The following is a 22,403-nucleotide window of genomic DNA, read 5'->3' as shown; positions in this document are numbered from 1 at the left end:
TCTTTCTCTTTTTTTATTGTATACAGTATACATAATTCGTTCTTGATCTCTTCTTTTTTTTTTTTTTTTATCTAGATACACAAGTACTTACTACTTCAATTTGTACAGAAAGATAGACTGACAACTAGGATGAATATACAACAGGATCAACAGACGGACGGTAGATGGGAATAAATTGGACGGATGAACATACAACTGGATCTTATCTTACTTGACGCTTTGAATGGATTGCTTTAGTTATAGATACAGTAGTGTTACCATGTTCAGTATGTCATCTTCTTCAATAAAATTATATTCATATTATACCATTGTGTCTATCATCTATGTCATTATTTTCGCAAGTCGTCCCCATTATCATCAGCAAATGTTATCAATATACCAATATTGTAAGAAGCCAACATCAACCACTAAATTACATGGAGTTTTTTTTTAGACACAGTGGATAATCATCATTTTTACTAGGTATATTATTCTTTCCTTTTTTTTTTTTTTTTTTTTTAGTACTGAAAACTGTACTGAACGATACAGCTGTCAATATCTATGGGAAGAATACAGCAAAGACTGATAAATGATATAGCAATACGCTTTTGTCTTATTATTATACTTATAACTTTGAAACATTTTTCTTATCCATATATGTATACCATGCTAACGGAACTGTCACTACCCTGTATCCTCCTCCTTTTACTATAGAAAATAATAACATATTCTTGTTTTATTTTATTCAGTTGATTTTATTTAAAAAAGTATGTCCAAACAAGTATAAACCATTTTTTTCAACATCTACTTGTCATTTTTTTTTCCTTGGTGATTGTTTTTATGATGTATTTGCTTCATTTAATCATACTGACGTTGATAATGATAATGGGGAGTTTATAAATCTGTATTTATGGCGACTACACCAATGATGATGACGATGATAATACAATCTTCTTTTTACAAAAAAAAAAAAAGAAAAAAAAAAGAAAGATACATTGATTGTCTAGCTCTATTTTATCTGATAATTGTTGATAGTACTTGAGATTATTGATCATTATGGGTAAGACTTTATTGAGAAGATGATACACTATGCACACCACTATCTATGACTGCTACTACTACTTATTGTAACTATCCGTAAAAGAATCATCCATGATAAAAAAAAAAAAAGAAGGAGATAGAGAAGCCAACCAAAATCATAAGAGATAATCAAGAAGAGAGATTTTGTCCAACAGTTGATCCATCTGTATATTGATCCTTCTGTATATTGATCCTTCTGTATATTGATCCTTCTGTATATTGATCCTGTCGTATATTGATCCTGTCGTATATTGATCTTGTCGTATATTGATCCTGTCGAATATTCATCGAGTTGTACGTCCATTCGTTTCGTTGACCTTGTTGTATAATCATCTAGTCATATTCTATTGGCATAAAATGATGGTGAGTAATTTTGCATGGATCAACATTTCTTCGTCTTTTTTTCTTTTTTTTTTAGACTTACGTTGTGTACTAGTAGCTGTCTATAGCGCCAACGAGGAAGGATTTTGGAAAAAAAAATATTATTTGAGTTAGATGATAAATGATGGATGAAATAATAAAGCTTGAAACGATTCGTGTAGAAAAGAAATAAAGTAACATTGAAAAACGCCCACCACAGTAATAGTAATTCTTTTTTTTTTTTTTTGGGAACTTACCTTAATAGTGATATTGTAGCTAGTTCACACATCTTACGGTAATACAATCGATAGTTGATGTTGCATGGATGAAATAGAGATAAAAAAAAAAAGGAATAGAATTAAAAATACAGAATAAACACACAAACAGTAGCGTTCTTTTTTCAGCTTGCCTTCCTATTCTATTATTGAGAGAAGAACCGTTGGTGATATGACGCATAATATCGAGGATGCTAATTGACCATGATGATGACGATAAGCATTAAAAAAAAAAAAACAGAATGAGTATCACGATAAATATCCTTTTCATATTTTGCATACTACCTTGATTCATCAGCGATATTTGTTAGTATTAACAATGTTTCTTGAGTGATACTGCTTGATGAGATTTCAGACTTGATCATGGTGATTATTGAAAATAGCTTGATCCAGGAAAGTGATGCAGCCTCTTCTAATGTATCTATTCCCAATAAGAAGAATCAGAGACATAATTCTAGATGGATAAATATTTTCCTTTTTTTTTCTATTCCAAAATACCAATAAGTTCAGGCTATGTTGTAGGACGAGTAAGTGAAATAAAAGGATAATATGGTATAAGTATTGGTGATATCGATCAGATGTTGTGAAGGACAAATCATAGAGAGCAGTGTATACGGGTATGACATCAACGAAGAAGGGACATTAGTATTATGAACTATGTATCTTTAGAGTACTAGTTACCTTGCCTATTCACGCGCTGGTTTGTAGTATTCCTATGTTAAAGAGCATGCTTTGAAAAAAAAGGTATAGATGAATTCTCATCTTTCCCATATCAACGCAAAGAAAAAAAGCGTTCGTTAGTAATTGCTCATGAGGACAGCTTCAATTTATATCAACACTTGCCTTTGGGGAGGGTAGCAGATAACGCGTTTCAGCAGTGGCAGTAGATATGACTGCAATACAGATTCAGATAAAAAAAAAAACATGAGATTAATATCCTTTAAGGTTTGTGGTATAGTTGTAATGAAATGGATTTACCTTATCAAACATGAAAAACACGTCATATCATATGTTGAAGATACTTGCGTTTGTTTATTTTAACTAAAAGATATTGCACAACGCGACAAAAAAGACAGGAGTGATTGGGTCAGTTTATGAATATAATGAATATGTATATGACGTCCTTTTTTTATTTATTTTTATACCTTGACTGGATTCCTATATATATATATATATAAAAAAAAAGAAGCATTAAAAAAAAAAATACAATTGTGGAAAAAGAAAAGAAGAAAAAAAAAAACAAAACACATTTTTTGCTTCTTACGACATCCTTTTTTTTTCAGCGGCAAAAATATAGATCCTCCAAATTAGGAAAAAAGGTACAAGAACCTTGATCCATCCATTTTATTGATCCTATTGTATGTCCACCTCTATTTCATTGATCCTTCTGTATATCCATTATACTAGTCCATTTTTTATTTAGCCATTTTGCGTAGCATCCTATTGCTCCTAAATTTAAATGATCAGTTTTCGAGTATCTAGATTTTTTTTTTTTTTTTTTTTTTTACACGTACGTTCAGTAGTAGTAGTAGTAGTAATATGGATTGTCCAGGATAGCAGATAGGAAGTATGAGAAGAAGAAAGAATGGCAGTCCTAGATAATAACTAGATGGATGTTATAGTAACAAGGTCAGAAAAATGTATATACAAAAAATAAAAATAAAGAAGAAAAAGAAAAGCACTTTTGTTTTTGAAACTTTACCTCAAGTAAAAGTAAATAACATTATCATTACCTTCAAATCCTTGTGGAATACCTAGTGAAGATATAAAAGAATGAATGAATAGCTCCGTGTACGATTCAACAGGTAAAAATTATTTACCTCGGAGAGTTCAAAATATATAGTTTAGGCATAATAGCTTTGTTTCTTATCTTGATTCCAACTGTCGAAACAATTAAAACAAAAAAGGGTCAAGGTAGCACCTGAAAAAAAAAAAAAAAAAAAAGAAAAGAATATATTTTTTGTTAGAATAAGTAGTTCATCTTTTAACTTTTTGTTTCATAACAGGAGATTCATCTTGTAAAGCTAAACGTATCCATTGTAGAGGTTAATATCGAGTGAAGAAGGATAATTTATATGAAAAGTAAGAAAAAAAAACGTACAATTGAAAGAACTTGTGTGAGAAATTTTTTTTATGCAAAAGAAAAGGGAGGGGGGAAATGAACACGCTGCCATCTAAAATCAAGTTTAGCGCGGGATATTAAAAAAAAAAATAACGATGTCTCGCGCGCATTAAAGAAAGAAATATTTTTTATTTTCTTTTCTTTTTTCTCTTTTTCTTTTTTCTTTCTTTTTTTCTTTTTTTTTTTTTTACTTTCCATTTCAATCATCTAAAAAAAGTATGGCCAATCCCAAGGTAAAAACAAAAAAAAACAAAAAAAAAAAAGATATTCCCTTCTGTCAATGTATTAACATGCCTATTTATCCTTTTTTTTAAAAAAAAAGGTCTTCTTCGACGTTACCGCTAACGGTCAACCTCTTGGTGTAAGTATAAGACCATCGTTTTTTTGAATGTGTCACCAGTTATTAAACATTAAATTTCATCTTTTAGCGTATTGTTTTCAAACTTTATACTGATGTAGTCCCCAAGACTGCCGAAAACTTCCGCGCTCTTTGTACTGGTGAAAAAGGTTTTGGTTACAAGGACTCCATCTTTCATCGTGTCATTCAGCAGTTTATGTTGCAAGGTGGTGATTTCACCAACTTTAACGGCACTGGTGTAAGTAAATAGACCATGAATCGAAATGTGACTTGACTATTCACCTTTCATATTTGACAGGGCAAATCCATCTATGGTAGCAAGTTCGCTGATGAAAACTTCAAATTGCAACACTCTAAACCTGGTCTTTTATCCATGGCCAATGCTGGTCCCAATACCAATGGTTCGCAATTCTTCATCACCACTGTTCCCTGTCCTTGGTTGGATGGCAAGCACGTTGTATTTGGTGAAGTCGTTGAAGGGTAAGTGAAGTGAATGAGAAGGAAAATAGGTGTACCCTTTTCTCACCCTTTTTTTTTTTCTATTTTTTGATGGTTTGTCCTATAATATGGATGTCGTCAAGAAGATCGAAAGTCTCGGCTCTGGTTCTGGCAGGACTCAAGCTGAAATCAAGATCGAGAACTCTGGAGAACTGTAAACAGTCATTAGTTTATGTGCAAAGATTGAATTAGCTTAGTTACTACGATCAAATAAACATGTTATTTTGTTTTTGTGTGTTGTTTCTCTTGTGTCAATGATGAATATGATAGATGGTGCGTTGTGTGCAATGAATAGTCATCATTTCCATATCAATAGTGTATAGAGGAGGAGGATGATTACAATTGTCAAGCCTTTTTCTTTTATTATTATTATTTTTTTTTTTTTTGCAACAATAACGAGTTCCAACCAATGTCATTTGGTCTTTTTTATTTTATATTTTTCTGTTTGGTTGATGATCTTGTTCTTATTGTGATCGTTATGCGATGCCTTTATTGTCGTTAACATATTCGATAATATCAATAGTCGTCAATGATTATTATTACAGTATATGAATAAAATATAATATCAAAGAATAGTCATAGATAGCCATCATACGCCACACATCATCACATATCGTTATTCATCGTTTACTCTCCCACCAGCATTCACTATGTCATTACCATCTTATCATTCAATCATCTTTTAATTACATTATTTTATTACAGTGTTTACAGTGATCATCATCGTCCATTTAAGGAACAAGGCAATTGATGTTAGGTCACTTATCTATAGACAATACAATATTAACAGAGGTAATTCTTTATATAACTTCTTTTTATATTATATCTTTCCATTCCTTTCTCTTAGGATGAAAACTCAAGGGATAGATTGCTTTGACATGACACATTATAGGCCATATTTGGAAGAGATGCCAGCTATATGTGTAACTCCGCACTAAGCCTCAATTTCGGTAAGAGCCAACAAAATTTTCTTTCTTTTTTTTGTTTTCTTTTTTTTTTTCCTTTCTTTTTTCTTCTTCCTCTATTCATAAAACAATATGGCTGGTATCACTGTCAAGGACGTTAATCCTCATGGTAAGTTCATTCTATTCCCATTAACTATTTTTCTTTTTTTGTTAGAACTGAATGATTTGGGAAAAAGTGGGATACAGGCAGAGGGTACGGTATAATATAAACTTTGGAAACGCAACAAACTTCGTTCTATAGGACAACACAAACTCACACGCCTACATATATTGAAATATATATATACACACTATCTCTCTCTCTCTCTCTCTCTCTCTCTCTCTTTTCCATGTGCACATGTACAATTTATATCCACGACTTTTTTTTTTTTTGTTTTTGGTCCTCTCCTTTACACGCAGATACACACCCACTCATATATATAGTACCTGGTTCTTCTTACTGTCCCACTTTTTCAAGTTATCAATCATTTCTTACAAAAAAAAATAGACGACTTTTATGATATCATGACAATGAAATATTAATTCTTTTTCTTTTTCTTTTTTTTATATAGCTTTCATCAAAGCTTATGCTGCTTACCTCAAGCGTACTGGTAAGCTCGAAGTTCCCAAGTGGGTTGATATTGTCAAGACTGGTACTTACAAGGAATTGGCTCCTTACGATCCTGACTGGTACTTTGTCCGTGCTGGTAAGAAAAGAAAATAGAAACATACAAAAAAAAAAAAAAAAAAAAAAGAGGATGCTCACATTATTTTTCTTTTTTTTTTTTTTGAATATAGCTTCCGTTGCTCGTCATATTTACATTCGTAAGGCTGTTGGCGTTGGTGCTTTGAACAAGGTTCATGGTGGTCGTGTCAACCGTGGTATGCGTCCTTCTCACCATGCCGATGCTTCTGGATCTGTCAACCGCAAGGTGCTTCAATCTTTGGAAAAGATCGGTGTATTGCAAAAGGACAAGAAGGGTGGTCGTAAGATTACTCAAGATGGTAAACGTGATTTGGATCGTATTGCTATGACTTTGGCTGCTGATGACGAAGAATAGATAGTTTAGTTTTATTTTTCGTTCTTCTTTTTTTTTACATATATCATATTATTTTGATCTACATTACATCATCTTGTCACAAATAAAATAAAATAAAAAAAAAGTTTGGATATACAATTGTTTATTATTTAAAAAGTTGGGGAAAAGTAATTGGAATAAATGATAAGCATACAGAAAGGATAGATAAATACTATTTACAATAATGTTTGTCGAGTTGAAGGTGGTGCTAAAGGAGGTAAAACCATACTAGTACGAGATGATAAGGTTGTTGTATTGGATTTATTGGTGGAATTGGTATTGTTGTCCCATAAAAAGGCAGTCAATGGACGATGATGTAATAAAGAAGAAGAAGAGGAAGTGGAAGTTGGTAATAAAGAAAAAGAATTTGAGGGTTGATCTTGTTGTTGTTGTTGTTGTTGATGAGGATGATGATGTCGTTGACGTTGACCATGTAAAATAGTATTGGATGAAGGAGATAAAGGGGATGATCCATAAGAAGTTGATGAGGAATGATGAGTAGAAGAATATTGTTGTTTTTTGTTTGGTGAATGGTTGTGAACAGAAAATGTAGTTTCTAGTTCTTCACTTGAACGTTTGTTGTGATGTTTCTTTTCTTCAATGTATGAAGTTGGTGATGTATATGGTTTGATTTTTCTATCCATGCCCTAAAAGAAAACAAGTCAATATAAATTCCTCTATTTTTTTTTTTTTTTTTTTTTTTTTTTTTGTTATTCGCTTCACTTTTTTGATTGACAACTTACGGAAGAACTATTATTAGTGATATCGGTATAGATCATATAGGTGATATATGCATGCATCGCATTTCTCTTGATCTTTGGATTTTGTTTCTATAAAATGAAAAAGTGAGTTTAAAACATAAAATAGAATTTTATCAAAACTATTTTTTACCATTGAAAAGTATTGTAGAGCATAGTTGGGATCCAATCGCTATTTTTTTTTTTTTTTCATGTATAAGGGGAAAAAAAAAAAAGGTCAGTTGATATGATGATTATAAAATAGAATCATTTCAAATAAATATACCTGATCTATTCTAGAACCGTCATTGTTGAGATTATCTTTGTTGAGTGTATCTTGATCAGTAAAACGAGATTCATCATCACCACCAGTTTCATTATCATCATCCATATCATCTTCATGATCATGTGTTCTGTTGAAGTCATTGTCATAAAAAGAACGCCGTCGTGAGCCTATTAAAAAGAAAAAAAAAAAGGTGATTCATATATCATTTATTTTATTATGATTATTATTTGATATTTTTTTACCTTCATCGGTTGATCTTCGTTGAATGACAATTTCCTTTCGTTCATAACCTCTTCCATAATATTTTTTAGGTCTTTCAAGTACATTACTACTATCAATTGCAGCAGCAGCAGCAGCCAGGAGCATGATAGGATCTGATCTTGCCCGATCTAAAATAGTATGAATTAAAAAAAAAAGTGTGATTAATGGCAAAGGAGAGTTCGTTTTCTATTATGATTACCTCTTAAGGTCTAAATAAGAAGGAAAAGGAGAAAGAGAATGAAAAGAAAGGAGTATATGAGTATATTGAGTTCCTTTTGTATAACTTATATAGTAGTAGTCTTACCAAAGAATGGTTTTTCGGATGATCTTGTTTTTTCTTATTCAACGTTTCTATCAATAAGAGAAATAAATATATAAAAATAATAAATGTTTTGATATATCATCTTGAAATATATATTAATATATTAATATATATACCTATCCTAGTATCATTGAGTTCTTCTTGATGTTGTTGTTGGTTGGTTTGTTGACTAGCCAGCGTCATCAATATATTGCTAGCCTCTTCTGTATCCACTATGCCAAGATGTTGTCTTTCAGATGAGGCCTTTGGTTGTACTTTAGCTGGATATTCTTGTAACATGAAAGTAAGTAATAAAAAGTAATTATAGTTGTGACTATAGATACATATATATGTATATGTATATGAATAGTAAAATGTCAAAAGATGATAAGACTTAAAAAAAAAGGGGGGGTTTATGGTATAAAAAAGAGAAATAGAAAAAAAAAAATGTCAGAAGAATAAATATATCGTTGAAATAGAATAAAAGTTGATAATGTAAAAGTAGATATCTTTAAAGAACTTTAACAAGTTCAAACAAAGAAGAAAAAGTTAAGTGAATGGGAGAAAAAAAAAAAAAAGGAAAAAGAAAAAAAAAAAAAAGAAAAAAAGGGAAGAAAAGGAAAGCCGCTTTCCAGAGCGAATATTGTGTGTGTGAGTGTGTATAGTTTTTTTTCTTATTACCAAAATAGGAAAGCCCGCCTAAAGAAAACCAAAAAAAAAAAAAACTTTCACATAGAAAAGGTTAAACCCCAACAAAATTACTATTACCACTAAATCACTATACTATGATATTATTACTGATAATAAAAATCGTGTGATCATGCATTGAATGACAGTTTGTTATTTGTGGCAAATAAAAAAATATCGAAACATTTGACTCTTCGTTTTAAAATAAACCAACTCATTGTTATAAAATTCATCCTATAAACAAAAAAAAATGACAACTTTTTTTTTTTTTGATGAAGAGTATCAATTCATCTAACATATAAAACTAATTATATAAGTTAGAAAATAGAAAAATGATTATATGATTGAATGAGGAAAAAAAAAAAAAGGACACTGTATAACCTAGGTAATTTTCTTTCAAAAAAAAAAAAAAAAAAAAAAACGGATTGTACAGAAAAAAAAAAAAAAAAAAAAAAAGCGCACACACCCGCACACACATACACACATACACACATGGATGCATGTTGTGTATTTTTGCAGGCGTTTTGGCAGAAAACCCCGCTGCATAATGATATATCATGTGTGGTGTAATTTTATTACGTTATAATAAAAAAAAAAAAAGAATTAATCTTTTATATATCTATTGTAATACTAATATAATATATATTAAAAGGATATATAGATTGATAATGATATATTTGATAATATATATAGATTCAAGATCAACTCCCTACCGTTTATAGCAAGTCCCTTTTTAATAACGGTATCATGTTACGATCATTGGATGGATGCAGTCCGAAAAAAACAAACAGCAAAGCGGTATAAGAAAATTTGTTAAAAACCTAGTTCCTAGTTTCTCCTTTTCTTTTCTTTTTTCCCTATTCTTTCCCTTTTCTTTCCCTTTTCTTTTCTTTTCTTTTTTTTTTTTTTTTTTTTATTTTTTATTATTATTATTATTCGAATACCAATTGACCAACTTGTATAAAAAAAAAAAACATTATTCCATATGACGTTTTATCCTTTTTTACTAGTTTTATTTTTGACTAGCTCACTTTGTTATGCTTTACCCGCACTACTGACAAAAACGTTTTCGAGTGTTTTATACAGTGAAAACACTACAGCCACTCTTTCCTTTAAACAACCTACTTTATGTGATCCTACTATTCTTCAAGTAAGTTTATATATTCAATTATTATCATTATTCTTATTATTTTACTAAACTATATATTATATAGTATACTGGTTATTTAGATGTTGGTGCTCATGAACATTACTTTTTCTGGTTTGTTGAAAGTAAAAATAATCCTGATGATTCTCCTTTGACTGTATGGTTAAATGGTGGTCCTGGTTGTTCCTCTATGACGTAAGAAATAATAAAATTAAAGAATATAATAAATAGTTATAAACTAATCATCCTTTAATAATAATAAAAGTGGATTATGGGAAGAAATTGGACCATGTGGTGTGGATACAAATGGTACTAAAGATCTTTACAATGAAGTTGGTAGTTGGAATCAAGTCTCTAATTTACTATTTCTGGACCAGGTAAAAAAAAATTTTTGATAACTTGGTATGACAAAAAGGGTTTCTGAATCTACTTTTTTTTTTTTTTTTTTTTTTTGTTAGCCCGCTGGTGCAGGTTTCTCTTATGGTGATAAAAAGGTCGATTCCACAGAAAAGGCAAAGCTTCGTGCTTATCAATTCCTTCAACTCTTTTTTGAAGCTTTTCCAAAATATCAAAAATTAGATTTTCATTTATTTGGGTAAATGTACATCTTTGTTTATAATGATTCATTTTACTAATCATTATTATTATTATTATAGTGAATCTTATGCAGGACATTACATACCAGCTTTTGCCAATTATATAATTGAACAAAATCAGTCACCTGTCTCAAATAATCATCATCAACTTATAAACTTGAAATCTATTGGTATTGGTAACGGTATCACTGATGTTTTAGTACAAGAGTAAAAAAAAAATTTTTTTTAAAAAAAAAAACCAATTGAATTATTCATTTCTTTTCTTTTATATAGACAGTATGCTGAAACTATGGCTTGTTATTCTTCATGTAAGTTTTTGTAGAAAGGATCAATGGATATTAAATTATTTTTTTTTTATTTCTAGATGGATCTGTTCTTTCTCAAGCTGATTGTCTTCTCATTAGACAAAATTTACCTCAATGTATCCAATTATGTAAATACTCCATCCATTGATATCCTTTTTTTTTTTTTTTATTTAGTTCTCATATTATTTCCTTTTTTTTTTTGTAGTACAAACTTGTAATGATTCCGGTACTGTGAAGGATTGTGATAAAGCTACTGTCTATTGTGCAACTAATGTAGAAGACATTTATCTAAGATCTGGACGAAATATATATGATGTTCGTGCCTCTCAAAATGATTCTCTTGGTACCAATTATGGTTTATTTTTGAACAAGCGTGAAATCCGAGATCTTATTGGTGCAAGAACTGCTTTCCATCGCTGTCCTACTGATATTGTAAGTATTCCATTATCTACTTTCATCATTCAATTGGCTCATCCTTTTTTTTTTATGTATATACAAAAACTACAAGCGACGTGCTTTTTATAGTACTGGAGACTAGTAAGTCATTAAAGATCTTTCTTTTCATCTATAATAATCTATTACTTTTATTATTATTGTTATTATTATAGTGCTCGCAATTTTGCCCCTCAAGTTGCCGATTTGCTGAACAATGGTATACAAGTGTTATTATATGCTGGCGATGCTGATTTCCGAGCAAATTGGGTAACATCTCTTTTTTTTTTTTTTTTTTTTTATTGATGGAATAGATAACTGATATTATTTCGTGTATATTTATAGTATGGCGTTCATGGTTGGGCTCAAACGTTTGACTTTAACGCAAGTGAACAGTTCCGATCTCAAACTCTATCTCCATGGTTAGTAAATGGTGTAGAAGCCGGTCAAGTACAAGCTGGTGGCAATTTGACTTTTGTTCGGGTTTATCGAGCAGGGCACAAGGTAACTTGCATGAAACAATGAAATCACATGACATGTTCATTCACATTCTTTTCTTCTGTAGGCACCATATTACCAAAGGGAGAATTGCTTCCAAATGTTTTCACAGCATATTAAGCAGCTTCCTATGAATGGATAGCTTAGTTTTATTTAGTTTACGATTTATTATACCTTTTATTATATATTATTCCTCATCATATCTTGTTAGTGCGTATTAATATTGATCATTCCAATTATTTTTACTGTCAAAATTATCCACTCTTGTATATTGACTTCATATCTATTCTATTTTATTTATTAAATATCTTTTCTTTTTTCTTTTAACATCATGTCAATTTGTCACCTACTTCATATAATTCCTTTTCTTGTCTCATCTATACCTGACTCTCTTTTGACAATAATGAAGGTACGATGACGTCCTTGTATGAAATGGATGGATGATGATGATTTTATAAAGGATGATATCAATATCCTATATTGACCATATTTTATTTTGTATGAGCGATGACCTATATTAATGAATGAACACGTAGAGGATGACACCTACATGGATGATAATTATATATATATATATATATATATGATGATGATAGACATGATATTTCGACCACTGGTGATAAAAAAAAAAAAAGACATTTTATTGAAGCATATAACACCTATAAAGCTAAACTCCAATACACTAACTACAATTAGAAGAATAATCAGGATAAATAACAAGTATAAAATTAACAACAAAACCAGAAGAAGAAATCACTCAAGGTATATATCTATTCTTTTTGCTGTCCAGTAGGGTCCTTTTGTATATCCATCGTATTGTAATATCTATTCAGCTTGTCTATTCATCCAACTAACTGATCCTTTTTGTATATTGGTCCAGCTGCAAACCCATTCAATAGATATCCATTTGTACATGCATTCAGTCGATCCATCTATATATATATCCCGTCTGTCAGACAAACCATGCACTTATCTTATCCTATTTTGTATCTATCCGCTTGATTTTGCTGTACGTCCATTCGTCCAGGTCGGTCATTCTTCCAATCCTATTCTATTTACTATATATAGAGAGAATCGAAGCAGACAGGATTATTTTGAAAAATGATCTAAAATAAACATAAAAGACAAAGTCGTAAAATTGAAGATGAGGCGAAAAAGTATAGGGACAAGGAATAAGGTAATGAGAAAAAAAAAAAAGGAAATGAAAGACAACATACCAGGACAAAAATGGAAACAGTCTTTACAAGCAGTTTTACACTTTAAATAGTAATGAAAAGAGAGAGGATCATATAGAGTTGAATGAGTATCAAGTGTTCAATACATTATTATTATTTTTTTGACATTACCTTTCTATATGAATAACATTATACCTAATAAAGGTTAAACGTGTTATCGTTTAGTGAAACAAAGATGAGAGAGAATTCAAACAAAATAAGTTAAAAGGGAAAAAGAAAAAGCGATACGGAAGAAAAGGGTAAAAAAAGAAAAAAAAAAAAGGGTCAAAAGTCAAAATATATAGCTATATTTTTTATTTTTATTTTTTATTTTTTTCGCTTCCCATGGATTTTTATATATATATATAAAAAGAGTTGTATGTGTTATTTCCCATGACGATTGATCATGAGGAGATATTTATTCTTTTTTTTTTTTTTTTTTTTTTTTACTTACCATATAACAATCATCATCCTTTCATACGTGATGATTACGAACAAATTATTAGATAATTCAAACTACCACGTCAAATAGGGTTAAAAAAGGGTAATTATTATATTTTTGGGTAGATGAAATGATATTTTCATGGAAAAAGGTAAATTTGTTATATATGAGGCTAAAAGGGTTTATCATTTCTGTGTAATAATAGAAGAAATCAATCCTCCTAACCAGATAAAGGTATATACTCTATATTAAGGCAGTTTGTGTTCCCAAATGTATTATCATTTGATATTAAACAATCTTGTTTTTGCATTCCAGTTTATGCTTTCTGTACTTTTTAACGTTTTGTTAAGTTGTCATTAATATGAAAATGAATATGAAATACTACACCTTAGTACAAGTGCCACCAATTCACAAAGTATTATTAAAAAAATTAAAATAATGAGTGATTTAGAATTCAAAAAAAAAAAATATAAATATGGATGAATGACCGATTTCTTATCATTCTTTCTTTTCACCTTTTTTTTTTTTTATTTTTTTTTTATATATATATAATCATCATGAAGAAATCACTCTTGAGTATTGTTGCCGTTCTAGGTACCGTATTTGCATTACCCACCAAAATTGATAATAATCTTGGTACCAAAACCTTTGTCAGTCAAAATATTGCCAATCATACTTTGACATACAAACAACCCAAACTATGTGATGAAACTGTGGTTCAAGTAAAATCATCATTAATCATCATTATAAAACTATTTGATCTCACTCTTTTTTTTTTTTTTTTTTAATTAGTACTCTGGTTATTTAAATGTCGGCACTAATGAACATTATTTCTTCTGGTTCTTTGAAAGTCGACAAAATCCCGATAGTGCTCCTTTCACTGTGTGGTTAAATGGAGGACCTGGATGTTCTTCAATGATGTAAGTATTTAATGATCATCTTTCTTTTTTATTTAATTTTATTTTATTCCTAACGTCTTCTTTTTTTTTCTCAAAGTGGTTTATGGCAAGAATTAGGTCCATGTCGAGTCAATAATGATGGTTCTCAAGCTATCTATAATGATCAAGGTAGTTGGAATCAAGTCTCTAATATGCTCTTCTTCGATCAAGTAAGTACACAAGTGCAACATTGAAAATTTTTTGGATCAAGGTTACAATTTTTTTTTATTTTTTTATTTATTTATTTATTAGCCTTCCAATGTCGGATTCAGTTACGGTGCTGATAACGTACATTCCACTGCTGAAGCCGCTCCATTGGCCTACAACATGATTCAATTATTCTTCGAAGCCTTCCCCAAGTATCAAAAGTTACCTTTCCACTTCTTTGGGTATGTCATCTTCTCATTTTATTCATCATCCCTACATTCAATTATCATATATTCGTGTATCATGTATCTAATCATTTTTTTTTTCTATTTTGTTTTCTTCTTTTTTATTTTTTTTTATATTTTTTTTTAGTGAATCTTATGGTGGACATTACGTAAGAAATTCCTTCAATATGAATATCCAATAGAAAGCTCATTCCTTTTATGCTATTTAAACAATTAGATTCCTTCCTTCGCTGATTACGTATTGAAACAAAACCAAGGTTTGTCTTCATCATCCAAGAGCATTCCTATCAACTTGCAATCCATCGGTGTTGGCAATGGTCTCACTGATCCATTGATTCAATAGTAAGTTCAACAAGCTTTTAATTCCCTCTAGAGATTCTCAATGACTCTTTTTTTTTCAATTACTACTAGTCAATACTATGAAAAAATGGCATGTGATTCATCTTGTAAGTAAAAAAAAAAAAAAATCATCATCAGGTATGGTACAAAAGACTGATTTCTATTCTTAGATGGTTCTGTTCTTTCTGATAGTGATTGTCAAAAAATGAACGCTAGTTTACCTCAATGTGTCAAATTAGGTAAGCATATGAAAATTTTATGTACATAAAAAAAAAAAAAAAAAGACTGACAGATCATCCGTTTTTTCTTCCCCTTTTTTTTTTTTTTTTAGCTCAACAATGTTATGATTCTGGCAGCCTCGATGATTGTGCCAATGCCGATGATTTCTGTGGTACCAATGTGGAAGGCGTTTACGACAACTCTGGTAAAAGTTATTATGATGTTCGTACCAGTGACAGTCTTCCTAGCACATATATCAAATTTTTGAACTCTGCATCCACTCGATCCACCATTGGTGCCACCCGATCTTATCAAGAATGTTCCAATTCTGCAGTAAGTTATCATCTTTTTACACCTTTCTTTTCCATTGATCTCTCCTTTTTCTTTTTTTTTTTTTTTTTTGGTGGGGCTTCATCCGTCATAGGGAGCCAAATTTGGTAGTACTGTGGATGATATCAAGAACTTTGCACCCAACGTGGCCGATTTATTGAACAATGGTGTACGCGTATTGCTATATGCTGGTAAGATCCATCTTTCACAAAAATTATAAGCATGACATTAAACAACCATTCTCTTTTTTAGGTGATGCTGATTATATTTGCAATTGGGTAAGCACAAAAAAAAAAAAAAATACGATCACTACTTTTATTTGATTTTGGAAGACGACTTTTGTTTAATATCTCTTTTTTTCTTAAAAAAAAAAAAATAAATAGTATGGTAACTATGCATGGGCCGATCAATTGGATTTCAATGGAAGTAAAGATTATCAAAGTGATTCTTTGAAAGGTTGGAATGTCGGTGGCAAAGAAGTGGGTCAAGTTCAATCTGGTGGTAATTTGACTTTTGTCCGTGTTTATGAAGCCGGTCATGAAGTAAGTTGATTATCGATATATATACATGAACACAATCTAATGTCTATAAATATAACCCTCAATATTTTTTTTTTTTTTGATTATGCTAGGTTCCATGGTATCAACCTGTAGCAGCATTACAAATGTTTACTGATCATGTCAACAACAAACCCATCCAATGATGATGATGATTTCTTATCAATATATGTTTTATTTCAAAATATAAAAATAAAAAAAAAAGATAAAAGAATAAAGAATAAAACACTAGCTAGTCTAGTCTTTCTTATCATTGCCCTGTGTTGATAGATATTGTCTGATCCAAGTACTACTAATCTTGCTAGTCCATTGATCTTTGTCATTATTTTCATCATCCAATCCAATTTCTTGAGAAGCTGCCGAGATCACATCAATCACCCATAATACTACGAGTGGGAAATGTCGCTTTTGTCGTTCCTCGTTGACCATATGACCACCTTTCAAAGTTTCAACAGAACATACCAAAAGTTCTATCGTTGGATCAGTGATTGTCGGCCCATATGGATCATAGATAGGTACCACTTCATAGATCAAATCCGGTCGTATCCTTTCACAAAATTGTCGTACGTTTGCAATTCGTTCATCAATCGATTCCATGCATTCCTTATATTTCTTGGATTCCAACATTGCATCATCTAAAATGCACATAAAAAAAAAAAAAAAAAAGATCAACACCAAAGATTATTGTTATTTTTCTTTTATTTCTTACCAGTAACGCCCACCACAACAGATTTTGTCGAGGATAGTACTTCCATGGTCAATAGTATCTTATGTCCAGCATGAAGATGATCAAATGTGCCACCCACTATTACCCTTTCAAATCGATGGTTTTCTTCTTCGTTTTTGTTCGTCCTATTCTCAATTCCTTTTTGATTATCATTGTTACTGCTTTCGCATGTAGACTCCATTTGTTTCACTGTTAATGGAGGATAACCAAAATGTTGTCGTTCTTCATTCCAAGTCTTGATCAATGAGGTATCTATTATAAAAAATAATGTTAATCATAATAAATATAAAGATACAAGAGTGGATTCACTTGCCTTGGTTTGTTACAAATATTGTATCAATATTGGACAATGTGGAGGGAATCGCCTTTTCTGTTTCACGACGTACAAATGGAAGAAAGACAACAGTCATATCAAAAAGAGGTTGATGGTGGGAATAAGTCAACTGGGCTTGAGTTATGTATAGTTCGCCTATTAGAGCTTGCCATGTTTTCCATTGTTCTTCAGTTTGAATAGACCAAGTGGTTGTTGTTGTTGTGGTTGTTGTTGAATAGCGGGAATATGATGACGAATAGGAGGGAATAGCAGTAGTGTCCAACAAGACAGTTAATGAGCATCTGTCATGAAGACACTGTACAATAGCTTGGCGTAATCTATCTATATCATTGTGGTTCAGTTTCAATAACGGTAGATCGAGATAGAGAGCGTGTTCCTTTGGTTTATCTTCAAAAGATTTATCTAGATTGTTTGAGAGAGATACTAGTTGACAAACCAAGAGTTGTATGTCCTTTTCATCATGTATATTGTAACGGGTTGACGACGAAGAAGTGATAACAAGTAAAAGAGAATCCGGTTGGTCCCATACAAGATATAGACGCTCGTTATCCAAAGTTGCTATTTGTTCTTGTTGATTGATGAATTCCAAAGGTATTTGTAATAATTGTTGTAAATGTTCTTTTTCCTTTTCTTCAATATGTATTGTAACAAAGCATGAAATATGTGTCATGATGATGAAGAAGAAGATAAAAGAAAAAAAGAAATAAATCGAGGTCAAAAAAAAAAAAAAAAAATGCTGGAGAGTGCGAAAAAAAAAAAAAAAAAAAGACACAGTAGTTGAAATCCAGACAGCTTTTTATCCCTCAAGCCCTTTTGAAAGGAGGACATAGGTGGTGATCATCCAAACATGATAGAGAATCATCAAACCGAGTTGATCAAATTAATAAGGATTTCTCTTAAAAAAAAAAGCTTGAATTTTAGGGTATTAATTCGTGAAGGGTTTTTATAGTCGCATTCACCCCTCCGTCTTTTTGATCTATTCATCTTTTTTTTTTCCTTTTAGTAACTTCATTGATTTCAATATTCAAACCATTATTTTTACACTACATGTATAGAGTCGTTTTTATATTTCTGTAACTCGCTCAAAAATCATCATCATCACATCAAATCGAGACTGAACGTAGATGAAAACATGCTCTTTCACTTGTCTTAAGAACAATTTATATCTTGCCTCACAATTTATAGGGTAAATTGAAAAAATAAAATGTCAACATATCTCATTCAATAATGACCATCATCCAATAAAATGACCATTAGATGCCTCTCAAAAAAGTAGTTTAATATCATATCTAATCCCATTTTATCCCTTATATCTTGTCATTGAATGTACAATGAGCAATCAAAGGTTTTTATTGATTTCATCAGGCAATTTTCGGTTGTAAAATTCAAAAGTTCTATTCCATATCTTTTTTTATTACTGCATACAAGTGGGCAAGCAAACTTTACCTTTCTCGCTCTAAAATCATCATCGTCATCATCATTGTACCAAATATGAACAGAATATAAAACAAATCTTGAATTTTTTTTTTGAAATTTATAGGTTATCATTGTAATTATAGAGTAAAAAAAAAAATTTTTTTTAAAAAAAAGTATTAATATCACCATTATCCTTCTCCTTATCATCACAGTTATGTATAGTCGTCTTTTTTTTTTTCTTCTTCTTCTTTTTATCAGTCCAAAAATAGATAACAAGAACCTCATCTCCGATTTCTTTTTTACTGACGGGAAAATTTTTTAGAGTAGTTACTTTTATACTAATTCTTAAACTAAGTTTTACATGTTGGCGTGATAAATGAGAAACAACCAAGATAGAATCCATTAGTCGTTGAAAGGTAGGAGGTGCGTTGGTTAAGCCAAAGGGAAGTTTTAATTACATAGGTCACCAAAATGGAAATGGGTCAAATGAATTTTAATTGGGTCAAGTTTTTCAATGTGGGCCAACTCCGCGAAAAAGTGAGTCCAAGATCATGCTGTATTTCAGTCTTTTTTTTTTTTTTTCTCTTATCTTTATATCTATCATGGCACGTACCGTACAAAATTTCATCAGAAATAAAAAACTACAAAAACAACAAAAATTACTGCAACAAGAGCAAGATGCTGATACAGACGATGAACAACCAGGTATGTTACTTTTTATAATTCTCTTTCTGAATCAGCTAATATCATTTACTAATTTTCCCATTATTTGGTAGCGAACAAGCGACAGAAAAAAGCTATTTCTAAACAGACTACCAAACGACGCCAGGCTAAGGACGAAAAGAAAGAAAAGCAAACTGCCAACCAAGGTCGAAAAGAAGCTCTTCAACTAGAAAACCCAAATCGCAAACCGTGTCCCACATGTATCGCTGCTGGGCGTCATGAATTGGCAAAAACTCATTCACGCTCCTCAAGTAATTTATGTCCTGATCAGAAAAAACGACAAAAGGTCAAGAACGAAGAACTTTCTGGTGCTCCTCTCCGAACTCACACGATCAAACATGGCCTGTATGGTTTACTCCTAGATATGACCGATGACGAAAAGACTCAGTTTGTTCAAGGTGTGGAAACTGTTGTGGACTTCAATCGCCAACTTGTGATCAAGGGTCATCTCTTTTTATTATATTTCTTCACATATCGTCTTGATGCCGGGTTACCTTTGCTCTCATGTTTCTTTCAACAAGCTTTCTTCTATGGTATCTTCCAGTTACTACTAGGTGGCAAATTCACCAATCAGTCGACTTTCGATGCTGCAACACGTGATAATATCAATTTTGTGTTTCGTCGATTTATCCAGCAATTTCCTCTGGCACGATGTGAAAAGGTGTCCTCCCCTATTGGTCGATCTCCAATTGCTTTCAGTGGTATTCTATCCTCAACAGCACAAACCTATTCAACTCATCTCCTTTCTCATGTTGTCGAAAATTTTGATGGATTCTATATAGCATATTTACAAGGCCGCCTTCGACGCATGATTCCTGTAAGTATATCTACAAGAAGAGTAAAGGCAAATCAGTACAAATCTTCTCCTTCTCATCTCTCTTTTTTTTTTTTTTTCCCTCGTGTGTAGGAACTGGCACAAAATCATGCTATGCATTTTGCTCACTTTGTTTACCAATCCACCGTCAATGATGACAAGTTCCCTCCAGTTTGGCCAGAAATTGAATACGATCCAGCTATTGACGACAAGCTCAATGAATCACTGTTGACCATCATGGATGAAGCAAGTACCGAATGGAACAATATACATGAATTGATTACTACGGAAGAAGCTCGACGTCGAAGTGTACAAGCATCTCGTAGCTCGTCTATAGCTAGCTCATCGACAGACCCACTCCCGGAGCCAATGGACATCCCGTCTCCAGCCTCAAGTGTAGGAAGTATAGGTATGACACAACTGGACCTTGAAATACCAAATCCTGTACATTCAGCGAAATCTATTACGACTGCAACAATCTCCTCCTACCCAGAATTTTTCTTACCTGTCATGTTTGATATCTTACGCAAGATGGAACAATGGAATCAAATAGACTCTCAACTACCGGCCATACCTCAGAATGAAGCAAAACGCACATGGACATATCATCTTTTATCTGGATTGCCTGAATGGACACGATTAGACCATCGCCGCCGCTCATCGTTGACTCGCGCTATTACAAATATTATCAATGAAGGTGTACGATTTATTCCAGAGAAATTACCTGCTGGCTTCAGCGCTGAATCTATTATGCATATACAAAACGCCATTACTACAGCACAAACAGAGATTCGCGAAGGAAGATTTGCACCACCAGTATATCTGACAAAGCAGCAAGCAAGACTATTCACTATCATACCCATTCCAGGACTCACACGCAAATATATACACATCGATCATCAATCTCTTGGAACAATACTAAAGCATTTTGGTCTAGGACGTTTGGCTAATCCATCTTCTACACCGATCCCACCAAACCAGCCTCACCCGAATTTTAATATGTTTGACTTGCGGAAGCTTAAAAGGTAAGAAAAAGGAGAAGAATGATCTAGTACTAATCTGGTTTTGTTTCATTGAAGTAGACATGGAATTTTCGAAAACAGTTTTACGACAGATGGCTATGCAACCTCCTTTCCCTTCAAAAAAATAGTGAATCAAGACCGATTGCCTTCTCTTTCGATTGACGATATTACCAGTGAAGATATGCAAGAATGCAAGGTATGGGGGGTAGACCCTGGGGTTACTGAAGTCTTCGTGGCTGTCGACAATAGCGATCCTTCCGAACGACACCAGGTACGAAAGTTTTCCTCAGCAGAGTATTACGTGAAAGCTGGATATAAGAAAACGAACAACACTATTTGTGAAACGAAACAATCTCAAAATATCGATCGACTTGAATCTTCAATACCGTCGCCCAAAACAAGCAGTATGGATGGTATACAATTGTATATTGAACGATTACTTGATGTTTTACCTCAATTGGTCCAATTCTATGGCACTGAAATACAACGGCTGCGATTCCTCAATTACATCGGGAAACAAAAGGTACAAGACGAAAGGATAAATATCTTCGTTAATGGCGGCAAGAAATACAATCCGGATCCTGATCATCATCCAAGTGAAGCAGTTGTCATGGCTCGAACTAGAACAGATGGAACGACACGAAGAAAAAGAAGACGTCCACCACCGCCATCCTCTTTTGACGATCAACTACCACCATCCTCATCTGATGATCAGCTACAGGCTCCATCTACAGCAAAGGAACCAAAATTGTAAGTAATCTTTTTTTTTTTTTGGTAGGATCGAGGACAGATAGACAAACACCTTTTTTTTTTTAGGAACAAATGGAAAAAGCTTCCTTTCAGTCAAACACCAAGCAATATAACCACTGTCGTATGTGTAGGGGATGGATCATTTGGAAGACGCATGTTCAGAGGGAAAATACATGGTCTAGCAAATATTTTTCGGAAGCTTCTTCGCAAGGCAGAACAACAAGGAAGATTGATAGTGGCT

General features: G+C 32.0%; 7 protein-coding genes across 7 annotated transcripts; 5 read left to right on the top strand and 2 right to left on the bottom strand.

The window, feature by feature from the left end:
* Positions 1 to 4,034: 4,034 nt before the first annotated feature.
* On the top strand, positions 4,035 to 4,830 carry BX664DRAFT_366724 (cyclophilin-like domain-containing protein; the record flags this gene model as incomplete). Its single annotated transcript, XM_051548534.1, has 5 exons — positions 4,035 to 4,049; positions 4,139 to 4,177; positions 4,245 to 4,412; positions 4,473 to 4,654; positions 4,767 to 4,830. The coding sequence occupies 5 exons, from the start codon at positions 4,035 to 4,037 to the stop codon at positions 4,828 to 4,830; spliced, it is 468 nt and encodes a 155-aa protein (XP_051397843.1).
* Positions 4,831 to 5,665: 835 nt separating this feature from the next.
* On the top strand, positions 5,666 to 6,774 carry BX664DRAFT_190739 (40S ribosomal protein S19-A). The gene is made up of 3 exons (XM_051540071.1): positions 5,666 to 5,830; positions 6,189 to 6,323; positions 6,415 to 6,774. Exons 1-3 carry the CDS (start codon positions 5,710 to 5,712, stop codon positions 6,675 to 6,677), a joined length of 519 nt encoding a protein of 172 aa, XP_051397842.1. The 5' UTR covers positions 5,666 to 5,709; the 3' UTR covers positions 6,678 to 6,774.
* Positions 6,775 to 6,805: 31 nt separating this feature from the next.
* BX664DRAFT_190724 (uncharacterized protein) lies at positions 6,806 to 7,659 on the bottom strand. Its single transcript, XM_051540070.1, has 3 exons — positions 7,587 to 7,659; positions 7,439 to 7,525; positions 6,806 to 7,342 (listed from the first exon to the last, which is right to left on the bottom strand). Exons 1-3 carry the CDS (start codon positions 7,587 to 7,589, stop codon positions 6,872 to 6,874), a joined length of 561 nt encoding a protein of 186 aa, XP_051397841.1. The 5' UTR covers positions 7,590 to 7,659; the 3' UTR covers positions 6,806 to 6,871.
* A 2,210-nt stretch (positions 7,660 to 9,869) lies between these two features.
* Positions 9,870 to 12,273, top strand: BX664DRAFT_190672 (prepro-carboxypeptidase Z). The gene is made up of 12 exons (XM_051540069.1): positions 9,870 to 10,117; positions 10,182 to 10,309; positions 10,380 to 10,491; positions 10,573 to 10,709; positions 10,771 to 10,917; positions 10,984 to 11,018; positions 11,075 to 11,131; positions 11,221 to 11,447; positions 11,524 to 11,552; positions 11,624 to 11,717; positions 11,793 to 11,951; positions 12,013 to 12,273. The coding sequence occupies exons 1-12, from the start codon at positions 9,953 to 9,955 to the stop codon at positions 12,085 to 12,087; spliced, it is 1,365 nt and encodes a 454-aa protein (XP_051397840.1). The 5' UTR covers positions 9,870 to 9,952; the 3' UTR covers positions 12,088 to 12,273.
* A 1,847-nt stretch (positions 12,274 to 14,120) lies between these two features.
* On the top strand, positions 14,121 to 16,568 carry BX664DRAFT_190640 (prepro-carboxypeptidase Z). The gene is made up of 13 exons (XM_051540068.1): positions 14,121 to 14,323; positions 14,394 to 14,521; positions 14,598 to 14,709; positions 14,792 to 14,928; positions 15,059 to 15,080; positions 15,149 to 15,273; positions 15,343 to 15,377; positions 15,441 to 15,509; positions 15,602 to 15,822; positions 15,914 to 16,010; positions 16,072 to 16,097; positions 16,203 to 16,361; positions 16,451 to 16,568. Exons 1-13 carry the CDS (start codon positions 14,159 to 14,161, stop codon positions 16,520 to 16,522), a joined length of 1,368 nt encoding a protein of 455 aa, XP_051397839.1. The 5' UTR covers positions 14,121 to 14,158; the 3' UTR covers positions 16,523 to 16,568.
* BX664DRAFT_388274 (uncharacterized protein) lies at positions 16,530 to 18,137 on the bottom strand. The gene is made up of 3 exons (XM_051549462.1): positions 17,417 to 18,137; positions 17,086 to 17,355; positions 16,530 to 17,011 (listed from the first exon to the last, which is right to left on the bottom strand). The coding sequence occupies exons 1-3, from the start codon at positions 18,105 to 18,107 to the stop codon at positions 16,614 to 16,616; spliced, it is 1,359 nt and encodes a 452-aa protein (XP_051397838.1). The 5' UTR covers positions 18,108 to 18,137; the 3' UTR covers positions 16,530 to 16,613.
* Positions 18,138 to 21,587: 3,450 nt separating this feature from the next.
* On the top strand, positions 21,588 to 21,986 carry BX664DRAFT_246304 (uncharacterized protein; the record flags this gene model as incomplete). Its single annotated transcript, XM_051540255.1, has 1 exon — positions 21,588 to 21,986. A coding segment is annotated over one exon (399 nt), but the record flags the coding sequence as incomplete, so codon positions are not given.
* Between the last annotated feature and the right edge of the window lie 417 nt (positions 21,987 to 22,403).

This window comes from Halteromyces radiatus (assembly GCF_025201355.1).
Source record: "Halteromyces radiatus strain CBS 162.75 chromosome Unknown BX664scaffold_7, whole genome shotgun sequence".
In the NCBI taxonomy this organism is placed as follows: domain Eukaryota; kingdom Fungi; phylum Mucoromycota; class Mucoromycetes; order Mucorales; family Cunninghamellaceae; genus Halteromyces; species Halteromyces radiatus.
Note: the sequence above shows the minus strand (reverse complement) of the source record. Positions and strands in the feature narration are given on the sequence as shown.